Source organism: Rhinocladiella mackenziei (genome assembly GCF_000835555.1).
Source record: "Rhinocladiella mackenziei CBS 650.93 unplaced genomic scaffold supercont1.4, whole genome shotgun sequence".
Lineage (NCBI taxonomy): Eukaryota > Fungi > Ascomycota > Eurotiomycetes > Chaetothyriales > Herpotrichiellaceae > Rhinocladiella > Rhinocladiella mackenziei.
In genome coordinates, this window is record NW_013550601.1 from 2267960 (window position 1) to 2280719 (window position 12760).

The 12760-nt window shown below is 51.3% G+C and overlaps 5 protein-coding genes across 5 annotated transcripts; 2 read left to right on the forward strand and 3 right to left on the reverse strand.

Moving 5' to 3' along the window:
- Positions 1-518: 518 nt before the first annotated feature.
- On the reverse strand, positions 519-1805 carry Z518_05970 (uncharacterized protein; the record flags this gene model as incomplete). Its single annotated transcript, XM_013416780.1, has 2 exons — positions 519-1663; positions 1733-1805. 2 exons carry the CDS (start codon positions 1803-1805, stop codon positions 519-521), a joined length of 1218 nt encoding a protein of 405 aa, XP_013272234.1.
- A 1839-nt stretch (positions 1806-3644) lies between these two features.
- Z518_05971 (ADP-ribosylation factor 6) lies at positions 3645-4345 on the reverse strand (the record flags this gene model as incomplete). Its single annotated transcript, XM_013416781.1, has 3 exons — positions 3645-3698; positions 3756-4171; positions 4252-4345. 3 exons carry the CDS (start codon positions 4343-4345, stop codon positions 3645-3647), a joined length of 564 nt encoding a protein of 187 aa, XP_013272235.1.
- Positions 4346-4946: 601 nt separating this feature from the next.
- Z518_05972 (uncharacterized protein) lies at positions 4947-6899 on the reverse strand (the record flags this gene model as incomplete). Its single annotated transcript, XM_013416782.1, has 1 exon — positions 4947-6899. One exon carries the CDS (start codon positions 6897-6899, stop codon positions 4947-4949), a length of 1953 nt encoding a protein of 650 aa, XP_013272236.1.
- A 1134-nt stretch (positions 6900-8033) lies between these two features.
- Positions 8034-9491, forward strand: Z518_05973 (uncharacterized protein; the record flags this gene model as incomplete). Its single annotated transcript, XM_013416783.1, has 1 exon — positions 8034-9491. One exon carries the CDS (start codon positions 8034-8036, stop codon positions 9489-9491), a length of 1458 nt encoding a protein of 485 aa, XP_013272237.1.
- A 1235-nt stretch (positions 9492-10726) lies between these two features.
- Z518_05974 (TIGR01456 family HAD hydrolase) lies at positions 10727-12187 on the forward strand (the record flags this gene model as incomplete). Its single annotated transcript, XM_013416784.1, has 2 exons — positions 10727-11157; positions 11224-12187. The coding sequence occupies 2 exons, from the start codon at positions 10727-10729 to the stop codon at positions 12185-12187; spliced, it is 1395 nt and encodes a 464-aa protein (XP_013272238.1).
- Positions 12188-12760: the final 573 nt, after the last annotated feature.

Here is a 12760-nt window from a genome sequence, read left to right on the forward strand (position 1 = left end):
TTCCCCTGTGTAGGGTGATTATACGAGGGGGATTTTATTCCTGTCTGTATAAGCATTGGAGAACTATTTTGGATTTTGAACGTGAAAGTTCCCGGCAAGCAATGAGCATCGGTATTATCTTTGCTTTATGGAGCTCGTTGGGGTAGCCCGTGACGAATATACCTGAGATCATTTCCTTAGTATTGATAAAGTATACAAAATGCAAGGGATGGCAACTCGAAATGCTCATAAATCTCTTATCTCATTTCAGGTCATGGAGCCAATACTGCTTTGGGCGGACTGAGACCGCGGCTGGGGTAGAACTGGGCTGAAAAGTAATACAAACCCATGCAGAATAAAAGCCGACCTGTGCCTGAATCACGTTGCGACCCGGATCGGTGGACCAGTCTCATCTCATCTGGTCGCCAAATAGACTCATCCGTGAAGAAAAAGGGTATCACGGTGGAAAAAACATACAATCTCCCAAGCCGATCCTAGCTCGCACACAGTGAAGAATCATCTCGACATTCGAATCAGCGTCAAGGCCACCATCCCATCCTCTTGTAGCTTTCCACCATCTCCCTAACACCATCCGCCGTCAGGCCAGATTCCCGATTATATGTGAATCCGACCACCTTTTCAAACAGACTGCCGTCGAGACTCAAATCTGTATCTTTGAGTAGCTCCTTCTCTAGGAATGGGCTGAGGGGACCCGGCTTAGTGATGTTCTTTCGTTCAAGCATATCAGCCCACGGTTGCAGGACATCCTCGTTGAGCTCATCAACGACATGCTCGAGATTCATCTTGGCGAATTGAGAGATCAAGGACCCTTGAAATCCGGTCTCGATGCCGAAAACCTGGGAGACAATGTCCGCAAGTTTGCCTTGACTCGTTTGTCCATGATCCACAATGTTGAAAATGGGGACGTTACCGCTCGGAGCATCTTCCCCTTTCGAGCCAATGGTTGGTCTTCTGGTGGTGGTGGGTGACGATGAAGGAATAGTTGAATTAGTTGTTCTCCACTTGGCTGCCGCCCACAAGGCTCGCGCAACGTCTTCCACATGAACGGTGTTGATTCTCAGGTCTTCCGTCCAAAGCCATTTGAGTTCTTTCTGTTGTTCTTGATAAACACGTGCCAAGCATAATCCTTTGGCAATGAACTTGTAGTCGTATTCCCCATAGACATGTGCCAGTCGGAGGATGACCAGGTTCAATCCTGGTATTCGCGCAAGTTCCTGTTCGGCCTCCAATTTGACGTTGGCAAGTTTCAGCCAGGGCTTCAATTTGTCTTGTTCCGTGCGCGGGGTCCGGTTAGGGGCATAGACCATGCCAGTGCTAACTTCGACAAATGCTTTGACCCGACGTTTGGCCGCCTCTTTCGCCAGTGTGGTACTGACCAGCAATGACCGTAACTTGTATATCTCGGGTGTCTGTGACCAGGCCGTCTCACCGGCGAGGTTAAAGACATAGTCCCAGGTGGCATCTGGGCCTTCGGGATGTTCAAAGATGCGTGGCATGGAGGTCTCGCGCGAGGCGTCGGCTTGGATGAAGTTCTCCGACGAACATGCTTCGTTGAACTCTGGGGCAAGATGGGCCAACTGTGGAAGGACTTTATCGACGATGCGAATGGAAGACGCAAGGTTCTGAGAATGAACGTACTTTGCCAGAAAGCGTCCAATGTATCCTGCGGCGACGTCAGTATGCAGGAACAAGTTTTCCTCTCTATCCCCCCGCCGGGCCAGTGGAAACATACCAAGACCTCCCACTATCAATACTGAGGGCTTGGATGCGCCATTTGCAAGGACGAGGTGATCGGAAGTAGCCATACTGCAGTCGGCTAGCAATGACAGTCAAAAACAAAACTGAGCGGAATGAAGGACAATAATGAGAGTGCACAGGGAGCGGCGCAACAGGATAATCAAGTTTTTGGAACCCTGGCACCTGCAAAGAGTGGAACTGAGCGAAATAAAGAGAGGGGAATGTGAGGCCTGGTGCAAATTGGGTATTACGGAAGTAGCTAGTGTGCTTGGTTGAGCCGATCGAATAGCATGGACGGTGTATGAATAGAGGTTGTCGAGAACCCGAAACTCGATGGGAAGATTGCAGTGGGAGTCGGATGAGGGGTGGACGAGCCGAGGCGAGTTCGAACACAGATGGTCCATACAAAAAGTAGCTCAAAGTGACTCTTGGTGGCTCTTGGTGGCGGCCCCTTGTGCAGAAGCGGTGCCCACGGGGGCAAACCTGATTTTAACCAAGAAGATCGTGAGCTCTAAGTTGACTAGGATAAGCTGGCACGGCCCGGAGTGGCAGTTGGACGGGACACTAGGGGAGGAGAATGACCAGAGCCTGGGATGGCGCAATAATGCTTACTATCACAGACGGGTCCCGAATCAAATATATTATTTAACCCGGCGTGATATGGTTTTGTCAATAGTGATGAAGAAGCCCCTCGCAGGAGTTTGATCAATGATGATGAAAACGATGATGATTGCAGGGGTGAGAGACCGTAGTAGGGCACGGTATGAAATCAAGATCCGAGCAAGGAGGTCAACCACCGGCTACTGGTGCTAGGAGGAAAAGACTCTGTTTAGTTCGATAGTACCAGACTACCAGTCTCCTGTTCAAAAGACAAACGCAGGTTTGGTTCAGGGGATTCAACTTGGACATTCACGGAAACCCACGTGCCACGCCCTTATGCAGGTCCCAGGAGCTCAAGAAGTCGAATGGAAGAATCAGGGAATGAACCTGCAGGATACATATGCCATGTGCATATGATATATGCAATCGGCTGCAGCCCCCGTACGGATTGGGATTTGAACTGCCGGAGAGGGAGAGACGAAGACAGTCGAACTAGTTTTGCGGGTGGCCACTCACACTCCAGTCTAGTAATGGACTATTCTGGACGTGGAAAAGGGAAGGTTTGGGCCAGGCAAGAGTGTACCAGAGTGAGTCGCCCTGGCTTGCTACGACAATCAGGCGGGGAGCAAAATGTGTATTCAGACCAGCAAATAAAAATTCTCCGCGCCTGATGGTCCAGGATGGGGATTGATGACTGCTGCAAACAACCTGGAAGTCACTGTGAGATTCAATCTGGTCTGGCACCCAACTGGCGACATAGTGGCCCTCTGGCTTCAAGTTCGCTTAAGGATCTGTCAGCTCCAATCACCACTCGCCTCCTCTCCCGTTCATGCTGGTTACACCATTGTCACACAACAAGCATATCCCCGTCCAACATCTAATCCTCTTTCGTGCTCCCCTGATTTAGCACTTGGTTTGTTCCACCGTCCAGCCCTGTTTGTACATGCGGTTCCATCTGCCAAGTAACCTCTCCGTCGAGTCGACCCGTCGACTGGCCACTCAATTAATGGTATTGCAAAATATACGGCGGAAAAATTCAGCACAGAACTGGGGCTTTGAAGTTGCGACAGTGATAATGCACAATGACAGAGTCCCGCCCATAACAACCTCAGGTCGATGAGCCCGCTGAAGAAACGCCCGATCACTGACATCCCACCACCTCTGCTCTCAAAGGAAAACGCTCAAAGATATGGATCGTAGTCGATGATGTCCGGCTCATCGTCGAGTTTCAGAGCTTCATGAGTCAAACCAGCACGGTTTTATGGATTCTCATAGGTGAACCTGTATTTAAAAATGCTGTGGAGAGTTTATTTGGCCGCCGGCGGCCGTGGCTGTTGCTTCACATTGGTAGAGAGCCAGCTCTGAACGAGTCCATCAATCAGCGATTGTTCAGATCCCGCAGGTCGTCGTCCACTTACCAAACCCTCTAGCAATCCTTCACCCGTCGTGGCACAGCTAGGCACGACATACCACGTGCGGTCCTTCAATTGCGTCAATCTCAGTTTCTCCGTCACCTCCGTCGGCGTCATCGAGCCGGGGATATCTTGTTTGTTGGCGAACACCAGCAAGAGTGCCTCTTTCATCTCGCGATCAAGGATGATCCGGTGGAGTTCCTGTCGGGCTTCATCAATACGTGCTCGATCATTGGAATCAATCACGAATATCAGCCCTTGTGTGCCGGAGAAATAGTGTCGCCATAGGGGCCGAATCTTGTCTTGCCCTCCGACATCCCACACGTTGAACTTGACGTTTTTGTATGTGACGGTCTCGACGTTAAATCCGACGGTAGGAATCGTAGTAACATCCTGGTTGAGTTTCAATTTGTACAGGATTGCTGTTCCATAGTCAGTCTCCTTCATCGCTTGCGAACGGACTCGAACGCATCCGGTTTCGGTTGGCGCATGCTCTACTTACTGGTCTTGCCTGCGGCGTCGAGACCCAACATGAGCAGTCGCATCTCCCTCGATCCGAAGATCTTCCCCATCATCTTCGATATCTGATTGCCCATCTTGTTGTCTGGCTGCAGGTGCAGCTTGATGACGCTCCCGATCAACGATTTCTACTTGGGAGAGATAATTTTCCGAGGGGGTTCAGGTTGGTACTCGGATCGTCGGTGTGCCAGGTTCGAGCAGACAATCGGAGAGGAAGCGAAAGGTCAAACAATAACGGCAGGGTAAGATGTAGATGATACAAGGAAGAACGGGCTTTGCTGGACAGAGACTTGTTCTCAGGGCCTCACAACCGGTAATGACAGGGACTTGCGCAGCTATTCAGGAGGCAGCCTGGTCAATTGAGTATGGAGCCAGGAAATTATGATCGCGGCGCGATCAAAGGGCTAGACGCGGCAGCCACTGCAAGAAAGGGGCACGGGGCAATTCTTCAGACCAATTCTTTTAGCTTCGTACAATCACGGCCGTTCATCCCCGAGGAGACTTGACCCAAAAGAGCCTAAGCACACTGACCTCCCAATACGTCGCCCAAAGAGAGCGCACGTGCTCATCACAACTTGAGCGCTCGATCTTTGGGCTTCCACGTCTTGAATGTTCTTGTATTTCTTTTCTTTCATGTGCAAGCATGTCGGTTTGACTCTAGATTTCCTCAATTTCTGATCATAACATCGAGTGCCCTCCGCCTTCCTCCCCCTCCGTCTCTTCTGGTGACATCAACATCCCCTCTACAAACTTCCACCCTTCATGCTGCATCATCCTCCATTTCTGGGCCACCTTCACGCTGACTAAATCAGCCGTTGCCACGGCGTCTTCCTTGGAGTCATGACCAGCTTCGCCTCCTGTCTGAATTCCTCTGGAGAGGTACTGTTGACTGAGAGCTTTCAGCCCGTACCTGATGGGCAAGCCTCGCGGATGGGGATATAGCAGAACCGTGTCGATAACGAAGGGGTGTATGACACGGCACACGTTCAGATCATTCTCTATAGCGTGGCCGATGAGTGGTGTATCCGGGCTGAGGTGATCGAAGAGAAGTTGTCTGGCCATAGCAGGTGATCCTACCCTGGGTTGTTGACCTATATCTAAACGGCTTCCCGTCGTAGAAACGTGACCTGCTTCAGTGCTTGGAGGACTATAAGGGAGCGCATTGGCGTAAGATTCCACCGTCACACCCGAAAACCTAGTGTTCAAATCGAGGATTTCCCCGTAGGGCCGAACAAGAACGTCAAAGAGAAGTCTTCCTTGAGGCCAAGAGACTGCCGTCACTCGAATGACTTCCATGCCCAGAGTGGTGTATGCCATTTCACAATCGAAAGAGACCGGTGGTCTTCCGCGAACGTCAGATTTGGCCGGCGTATGCTCGAATTGCAGCACATCCGCTAACCGCTTAGGATCTTTGACACAGAAAACGTGTGTATCTGCCTCGACGCAGCCTTCACTGCCCTCCAACTGGTTACAACAGGGAAACATTGCTGCGGACTGGCCCAGAATCCTGTCAGTCCTCAGGCGAGCTGTTCGGTTGGGTCTTGCCCAATGGTATCGACACTTTCCGTGGGAAGCGAGACGGCCATTCTCGTCCCTCCCAGGGAATACTTGGAATCGCGTGCCGCATCGATCACAGTTTTCATATCCTGCCGCTGCGGCCACTGCGGCCCGTGCGGATGCGACCTCACTGGCCGTGGGCTTGCTCGTAACATATCCAAATCGCTCCATGCCTTCCAGTGGGGTGCGGAGGTGCTTCAAGACAGCGATTTGTTCACTCACAGAAGAAAAGCCTGCCGCAATGGCATCGGGAGGCTTGGCAGTAGATTTCTCCTCAGCCTGAACTCGACTTGCTGTTCCTGTCCATTCTGTCACCGTCTTGATCCACTCTTCTGTTGTTATTTTTTTGATCCGTAGTACTTTCTGTGTCATACTATTCTTGTAGATGTTCTCTCCGAGCTTCGTGGCGGCCTCCTCTTCGTCGAGGGCGAAGGTTATTAGCTCCTGATCGTTCAATACCATGGACCTCCACTTCTCGTCCCCCTCAGCGAGCTTTCGATTTTGAACCTGCATCTGATCATGCAGTTTCTGGAGCACCGCCAATCTCATCTTTAGCACAGCTGGAGCCTTTGCCACATTGCGCGGGATTAGCGATTCAACTTTTACAGGTTTTCTCGTACTGTGCAGCACGGTAAGGTTGCTTTCTTGGGTTGGTGGGGGTGACACCGCCCTTGTAATCGAAGTCGGCATTTCCTTCTTCTGCATGTGTCCTGAAGACCGAGGGGGCTGCGTTGAAGTCTTTCCACCTTTCAGGGGGGAGCCCGCGGTCTTTGACTCCGGAGCTCCTCGCTGGGCTGACGGCCTTGGATCTCGACAATTTGGGGGGGACGAAATTAAAGGCGCGACATCTTCACTCTCACAATATTGTTGGGCCGATCCCAGCCGCCTTCTCTTCGGTATTGGAGGTGAGATTTCCCCTGCACTGAAGGGGTCATATTCCTGAGCCGACTCGAGAGAATCATGCGCCTCCGGGGAAATTGCTGGTGGGCTATGTGAGAATATGCAGCTTGGGAGGCCACAATCATATTGCCGAGGGCAAGGGATGTTCTTGAAAAGACCCAGGGCGGAGAACATGTTGCAAAGGCGTCGTGGAGCGGATTATGAATGATTGTGCAACGTTTGGGCCAGTCTGCAGATTGGTTCTCTCACGAGGAGCGGCGCTATGCCTCCCGCCTTGTTAGGAAGCCTTGTCGTGTGCCCGTCCATCAACGATGGAGGGCATGTCCGTGTAACACTTGAATAAAAGCTGACACGGAGATATTTGCTTCTGTAAGTCCCTTGCAAGCCCCGATTCGTGGTTAGATTGGGGCTCAGCAATTCAACCAGTCAAACATATCGCAGGTGATTTCCATCAACTAATGACCCTAGACCTCGCAGCTGGGCGATAAGCACGCTCTAGAACTTCCGCCCAACTAGTACGATGATACCCACGCGATTTTCCAAGCAATGTCTCCAGCGCCGGATTATCCTCTTATCGCATGTGAACGAATGCACTAGATAGTGACTTGGACGTGGATCTCGGAATCCTCTGCAAATAAGTGGTTGACGCGGCAGCTAGAATGAGTGCAGAATAAGTGTAGTGGCCTTATGAGCCCAGGCGGCAGATTGTCACACGGCAGTCCCGTGAAAAATATATGAACTAGAGGACCGTCGTTTCCGGGCAGGCCAGTATGATATAGCTTCACGTTGTGAGACGTTGCGCGGGGCAGGGTACTTTCTGAGGCTCTGCGAGAAAAAGTTACTCATCCACCAATTGAGTAGGAAAACTTGGTATTGGTGCTCAACTGTGTACCTCTGTCTCGTCTCATTCACGAATAAAGTCGAGTAGTCTCCCCCAACAGATATTGCCCGAACTGAGACTGACTGAGTATTGGAGTTTGAACAATCACTTGCCTGGCTTCTTATCCATCTATCCCACGCAGCTGTTGCAACGGGCAGTGAAAGGCTAGGATCTTGTGACAACCGGACAAACCATACCGCCCCAGGAAACGAGTCAGCACCACCCACGGCATCCACGGGGCCAGCTGGAACCGACCAGTCGGGGGTTAAGAAGATCCCCGGTGCGTGCCCGTGTCCTTAAACGTGGGCGTGTAATTTTTTTTTTTTTTTTTGCGGGAGCCTTGCTGGCAAATCGGCCTCGCGATCCATCCGTGCTGAATCGACAGGGGCTGGCGCACAGCCACCAACCTTATCAACCGGGGCTTATAGATGGCATCATTCCCTTTCGACCTCCGCAGTATCGATAGACAAGCTCTTTTCTACAACTGGGACATGGCTGAAGCCGTGAGAAAGTCTCGACAGTCTTCTCCTTGTAAGGCTAACCATCTGGTAGTGCTTGTACACGGTCTCTGGGGCAATGCGAGCCATCTCAACTATGTCGCCCAGGCGCTCCTCGAACGCCACGGCGAGGACGAACTCGTCTTACTCTCCTGCCGCCGTAACAACGGTAGCCTCACTTACGATGGCATCGACGTCGGCGCCGAACGAGTGGCAAAAGAAATTGAGGATATACTAGAAGAGCTGGAACGGGATGGATTCAAGATCACAAAGTTCTCGGTGGTCGGATACTCTCTTGGGGGCCTGGTTGCTCGCTATGCCATTGGCTTGCTCTACCATAAGGGATACTTTGAGAGAATGATTCCGGTCAACTTTACGACCTTCGTCACCCCCCATCTGGGCGTCAGGACTCCGTTGACAGGATATCAGAATCATCTGTGGAATGTTTTAGGCGCGCGGACACTATCCACTTCTGGACGTCAACTGTTCATGATAGACCAGTTCCGCAATACCGGGAGACCGATCTTGAGCGTTTTGGCAGATCCCGATAGCATCTTCATCCATGCACTTGCGCAATTCCAACACCGCTCGCTTTACACCAATATTGTCAACGATCATTCTGCAGTTTTCTATACCACCGGAATCTCTAGGACAGATCCCTTCGCCAACCTGGACAAAGTTAATCTTCACTACATGAAAGACTATGAGCCGGTCATATTGGACCCAGACCATCCATGTGATCTGATTCCAGAGCACGAATTACCGACCTTCTACCAACGGTTTCGCTACCACAGCCAAACCTTGCCCCGGCGGGCCCCAATCCTTTTCGCTTTGGTCATCCTGGTTCCCATCGCCACTCTAGCATTCTTGGTCAATGCCTGCGTTCAGACACTGCTGAGCCGTCGTCGGATTCACCTTCACCAAAGTGATCACGATGGGGCGGGCTTTGGGGTATATCGAATACCGTATATGGTGAGAGAGATGCGGGTGGGCCTGGAAGACGCATTTGAGAACGTGAATTCGGCTCAGCAGCAGGAGTATCTGCCTGAAGGCTCAGAAGAGATGGTAGGCGCGTCGGGTTCTCCCCCGATGTCTGCCATTCCCCATACATCATCAGAATCACTACTCTCCGAAAAGCCAGATACTGATAGGTCGAAAAGGGAGATTGTGGCATCAGAAAGATCCCCAGAATTTCCTACGTTGGCATTGACTACGTCACAGTTTGCCATGATCAAGGCCCTCGACGACGTTGGGTTCCGGAAGTATCCCGTGTACATTCACAAGAGCAGTCACAGTCACGCTGCGATCATTGTGCGAGCTCCGAAAGCGGCTTTCGAAGAGGGAAAGCTGGTGGTCAAACACTGGTTGGAGAATGAATTTCACATCTAGCGCTGACGTAGCAGCATTTCGGTGTAGAGTTGAGCGGTGCATATTGTGGTTCGAGGTATCGCGAGACACGTCAGCATCAATTGCAGCGTTGATCTGGTTATTCAGCGAAGGTGTTGGATTATACTGGTAGTTGTGGCACTGATGAACCTGGGGATCTCTTTGTCGCTTTCTCTTGGATTAGAATTAAATGTTATTGCTACAGACAAAATTGCATCAACAATGTCAGCACGAACGACTCATTCCTTGGATCGGGCGAGAAGGCTAAAGTAACGGCAGGAGATCGCACATTGCTCACCGATTATGCGGCGCAGACCGCTAGCATTTATCAAAAAGGGGCTTGAATGTGAACCAGAGCGTATCACCGATGCACATGTAGCTGTACTTCGAGAATGGCCCCGGCCGTTCCTGACTAGGCACCCTGACCACTGTGTGACAAATGGATCCTAATGATATTGGTGGCGTCGACCATGACGAATGGCGTGTCGAGACGAGTGCAAGATTCTGCCAGACACGACAATCCAACACATTGAAGCGCTGTACATCCACCAAAGTACCTAGAGAAAGGATCGCAGAGTCTGACTGGATTGCCTTTCGGATATACGGACAGGCTCCTGTCTCCTAGCCGTCTGGACCACATTATCTCAGCTGTTCTGTCTCTGGCTCGCCAGCCACTCGCAGAAGTGGACCACGGCCGACTTTCTGCGGACTTCGCAGATACCTACTGCAACCCCATGCTTGAGGCAACCCGCCTCAACTGCCTCGCGCCTCTCTCCATCGGGTACCAGATGGCGACATGAAATTGAATCTGCTACAAAATCTTCGAGTCGGAGCCTTGAAGTGACCCTGGTCATACTTTCTTCTCATTCGCCCACCAGGCTGAAAGACTCCATCGTGTCGACGTCACTTGGCCTTCATGCAGAGATTTCTATGGGTAAGGCTTCCGAATCGCGACCCATGGTGGCAGACTCCAAACCACCGTCTCTTCCTGCGTTTTCGTGTTATCCACAACCGTGGTTATGGTTATCTTGTACCTTTCCACTTTTTTCCCACGTGTTATTCTTATTGCCTCACCGTTCTATCCACTGCCGCCGACTTACTCGGCCAGAATATGGTATAATAAGCCCCAGCGCCCTGCAGAGAAGGGGGCCATTTTTCTCCTCGATCAACTTCGTTCTTTGAGTTTGCAACATCCCAGCGTCTCCTTCAACTTTTTTAGAGAACCTTTCCCGCCGAAGATGGGAGTGGAAGAAGTGAAGGCCGTCGACACGGCGGCTGATGGCGCCGAGGAAGACAGCACTTTCTTGTCACCACCCAGAAAGTCCAGAAGCAAGACACGTAGACTCTCGAGTCAGAGCGCCACTCGTGCCGACCTTTTTGGGCCACCTACCGTCGTGGCACCCCCTGATCAACTGGATTCTGAAAGCAATGCCCATTCGACGGCCGAGGCTATGGAGATGGCCAAGCATCATTTGGCTGAAGGATCAGAAACTTCGACTCCTGACGATTCTGGTCCTGTCACTCCAGATGGCACAGACCTCACAACCACCGACAAATACGCCTTCGCCTTTGACATTGATGGCGTTCTGATCAGAGGAGGCGAGGTGATTCCTGAAGCCATTGAGGCCATGAAGGTGTTGAATGGGGAAAACGAATGGGGTATTAAAGTGTTCGTGTCGTCCTGGAAGCTGGATAACTTGAGATGCGTGATTAGAGTACTGACATCGTTTAACAGACCTTACATCTTCGTGACCAATGGAGGTGGCAAGACCGAAGAAGAGCGCTGCATCCAGCTCTCCAATCAACTGAAAATGGAAGTGTCCCCTGGACAATTCATTTGTGGGCACACTCCCATGAGAGAAATGGCCGAGAAATATCACACTGTTCTTGTCGTTGGTGGTGAAGGTGAGAAATGCCGGACCGTCGCCGAAGGCTATGGATTTAAGGACGTCATCACCCCGGGAGACATTATCAAAGACAACAAGGATACCACGCCGTTCAGAAAGTTGACCGAGGAGGAGCTCCGGAACTCGAAGAAGCGAAACTATGGAGAGGTCGATATCGAAGCGGTCTTTGTCTTCGCCGATAGCCGGGATTGGGCTGGTGACTCGCAAATCATTCTCGACCTCTGCATGAGTAAGAATGGCCGACTCGGCACACGGTCCGAGACTTTTGACGAGGGCCCTCCTGTTTACTTCTCCCATAACGACATCGTCTGGGCGACCTCCCACAGCTATTCCCGGATCGGCATGGGGGCCCTTCGTGCTTCTCTTGAGGCCATGTTTAAAGCTATCACGGGCAAAGAATTGAAAACAATTGCTTTTGGAAAGCCCCAGGTGGGAACCTTCCAATTTGCCACTCGACTTTTGCAACAATGGCGGAAAGACACTCACGGAATCAACCGACCTCCTGAGACGGTTTATTTTGTCGGCGATACCCCAGAATCAGATATCCGGGGCACGAATGAGTTTGACGCGACCGCCGAGGACGCCAGCTGGTACTCGATTCTGGTCAGAACGGGCGTCTTTAAAGAAGGTACAAAGCCCGCATACAAGCCCAAGATGACTGTGGACAACGTCCTTGAAGCAGTCAAACATGGCATACAGCGAGAATTTGACAAGGCCGTCAAGGATCTGACGGTTGGTGGGGCGGCACCTCAAATGGCGGATGCTATTGCTGAGGACGACGCCGAGCCTTGAATATGAATCACAACGACGCTACGAGAGCATTGACAAGGCGTTTGGTTTTCTTGAATGTGGACGCATTCCACAAGTGACGATCTTAAAAATTTTTGAGTCTAGATGGGAGAGGCGTAGGCAGCATCAACAGAGCCAGCTGGATCTGCATCACATCAGCAATTGTTCCTTGGGTTACAAGAGGCGTTGGTGGTGTCGTTTACGACCTCATGCAGAGTCGTCCCAGATCAGGCACTCATTGGTTTGGGGGCTGATATTGGGGGCCACAGTGATGGCACCCTGAGATAGATCGGTCAGAATATGTATGTTCAACACCCAGTGCTGGACAGATTCGCACAACAAGCCCAGCAATATTATGTTTCCTTGTTCTCGCCTACAGCTGTGCATACATTCGGCGACGAGAGGATAATGTCAGGGAATACGAGATACCAGAACAGTGGCCATGTTTCTTTTGGCTGCGCTTGGCCAGGGGAGCGTTCCAAGTGTTTCCTTGGTTTGACACGGGCTTGGTGCATTTCTAGCTCATCGAGGCTTGCATATGGGCAGACAACAATGCAATGTGTATGTAGGTAGCCT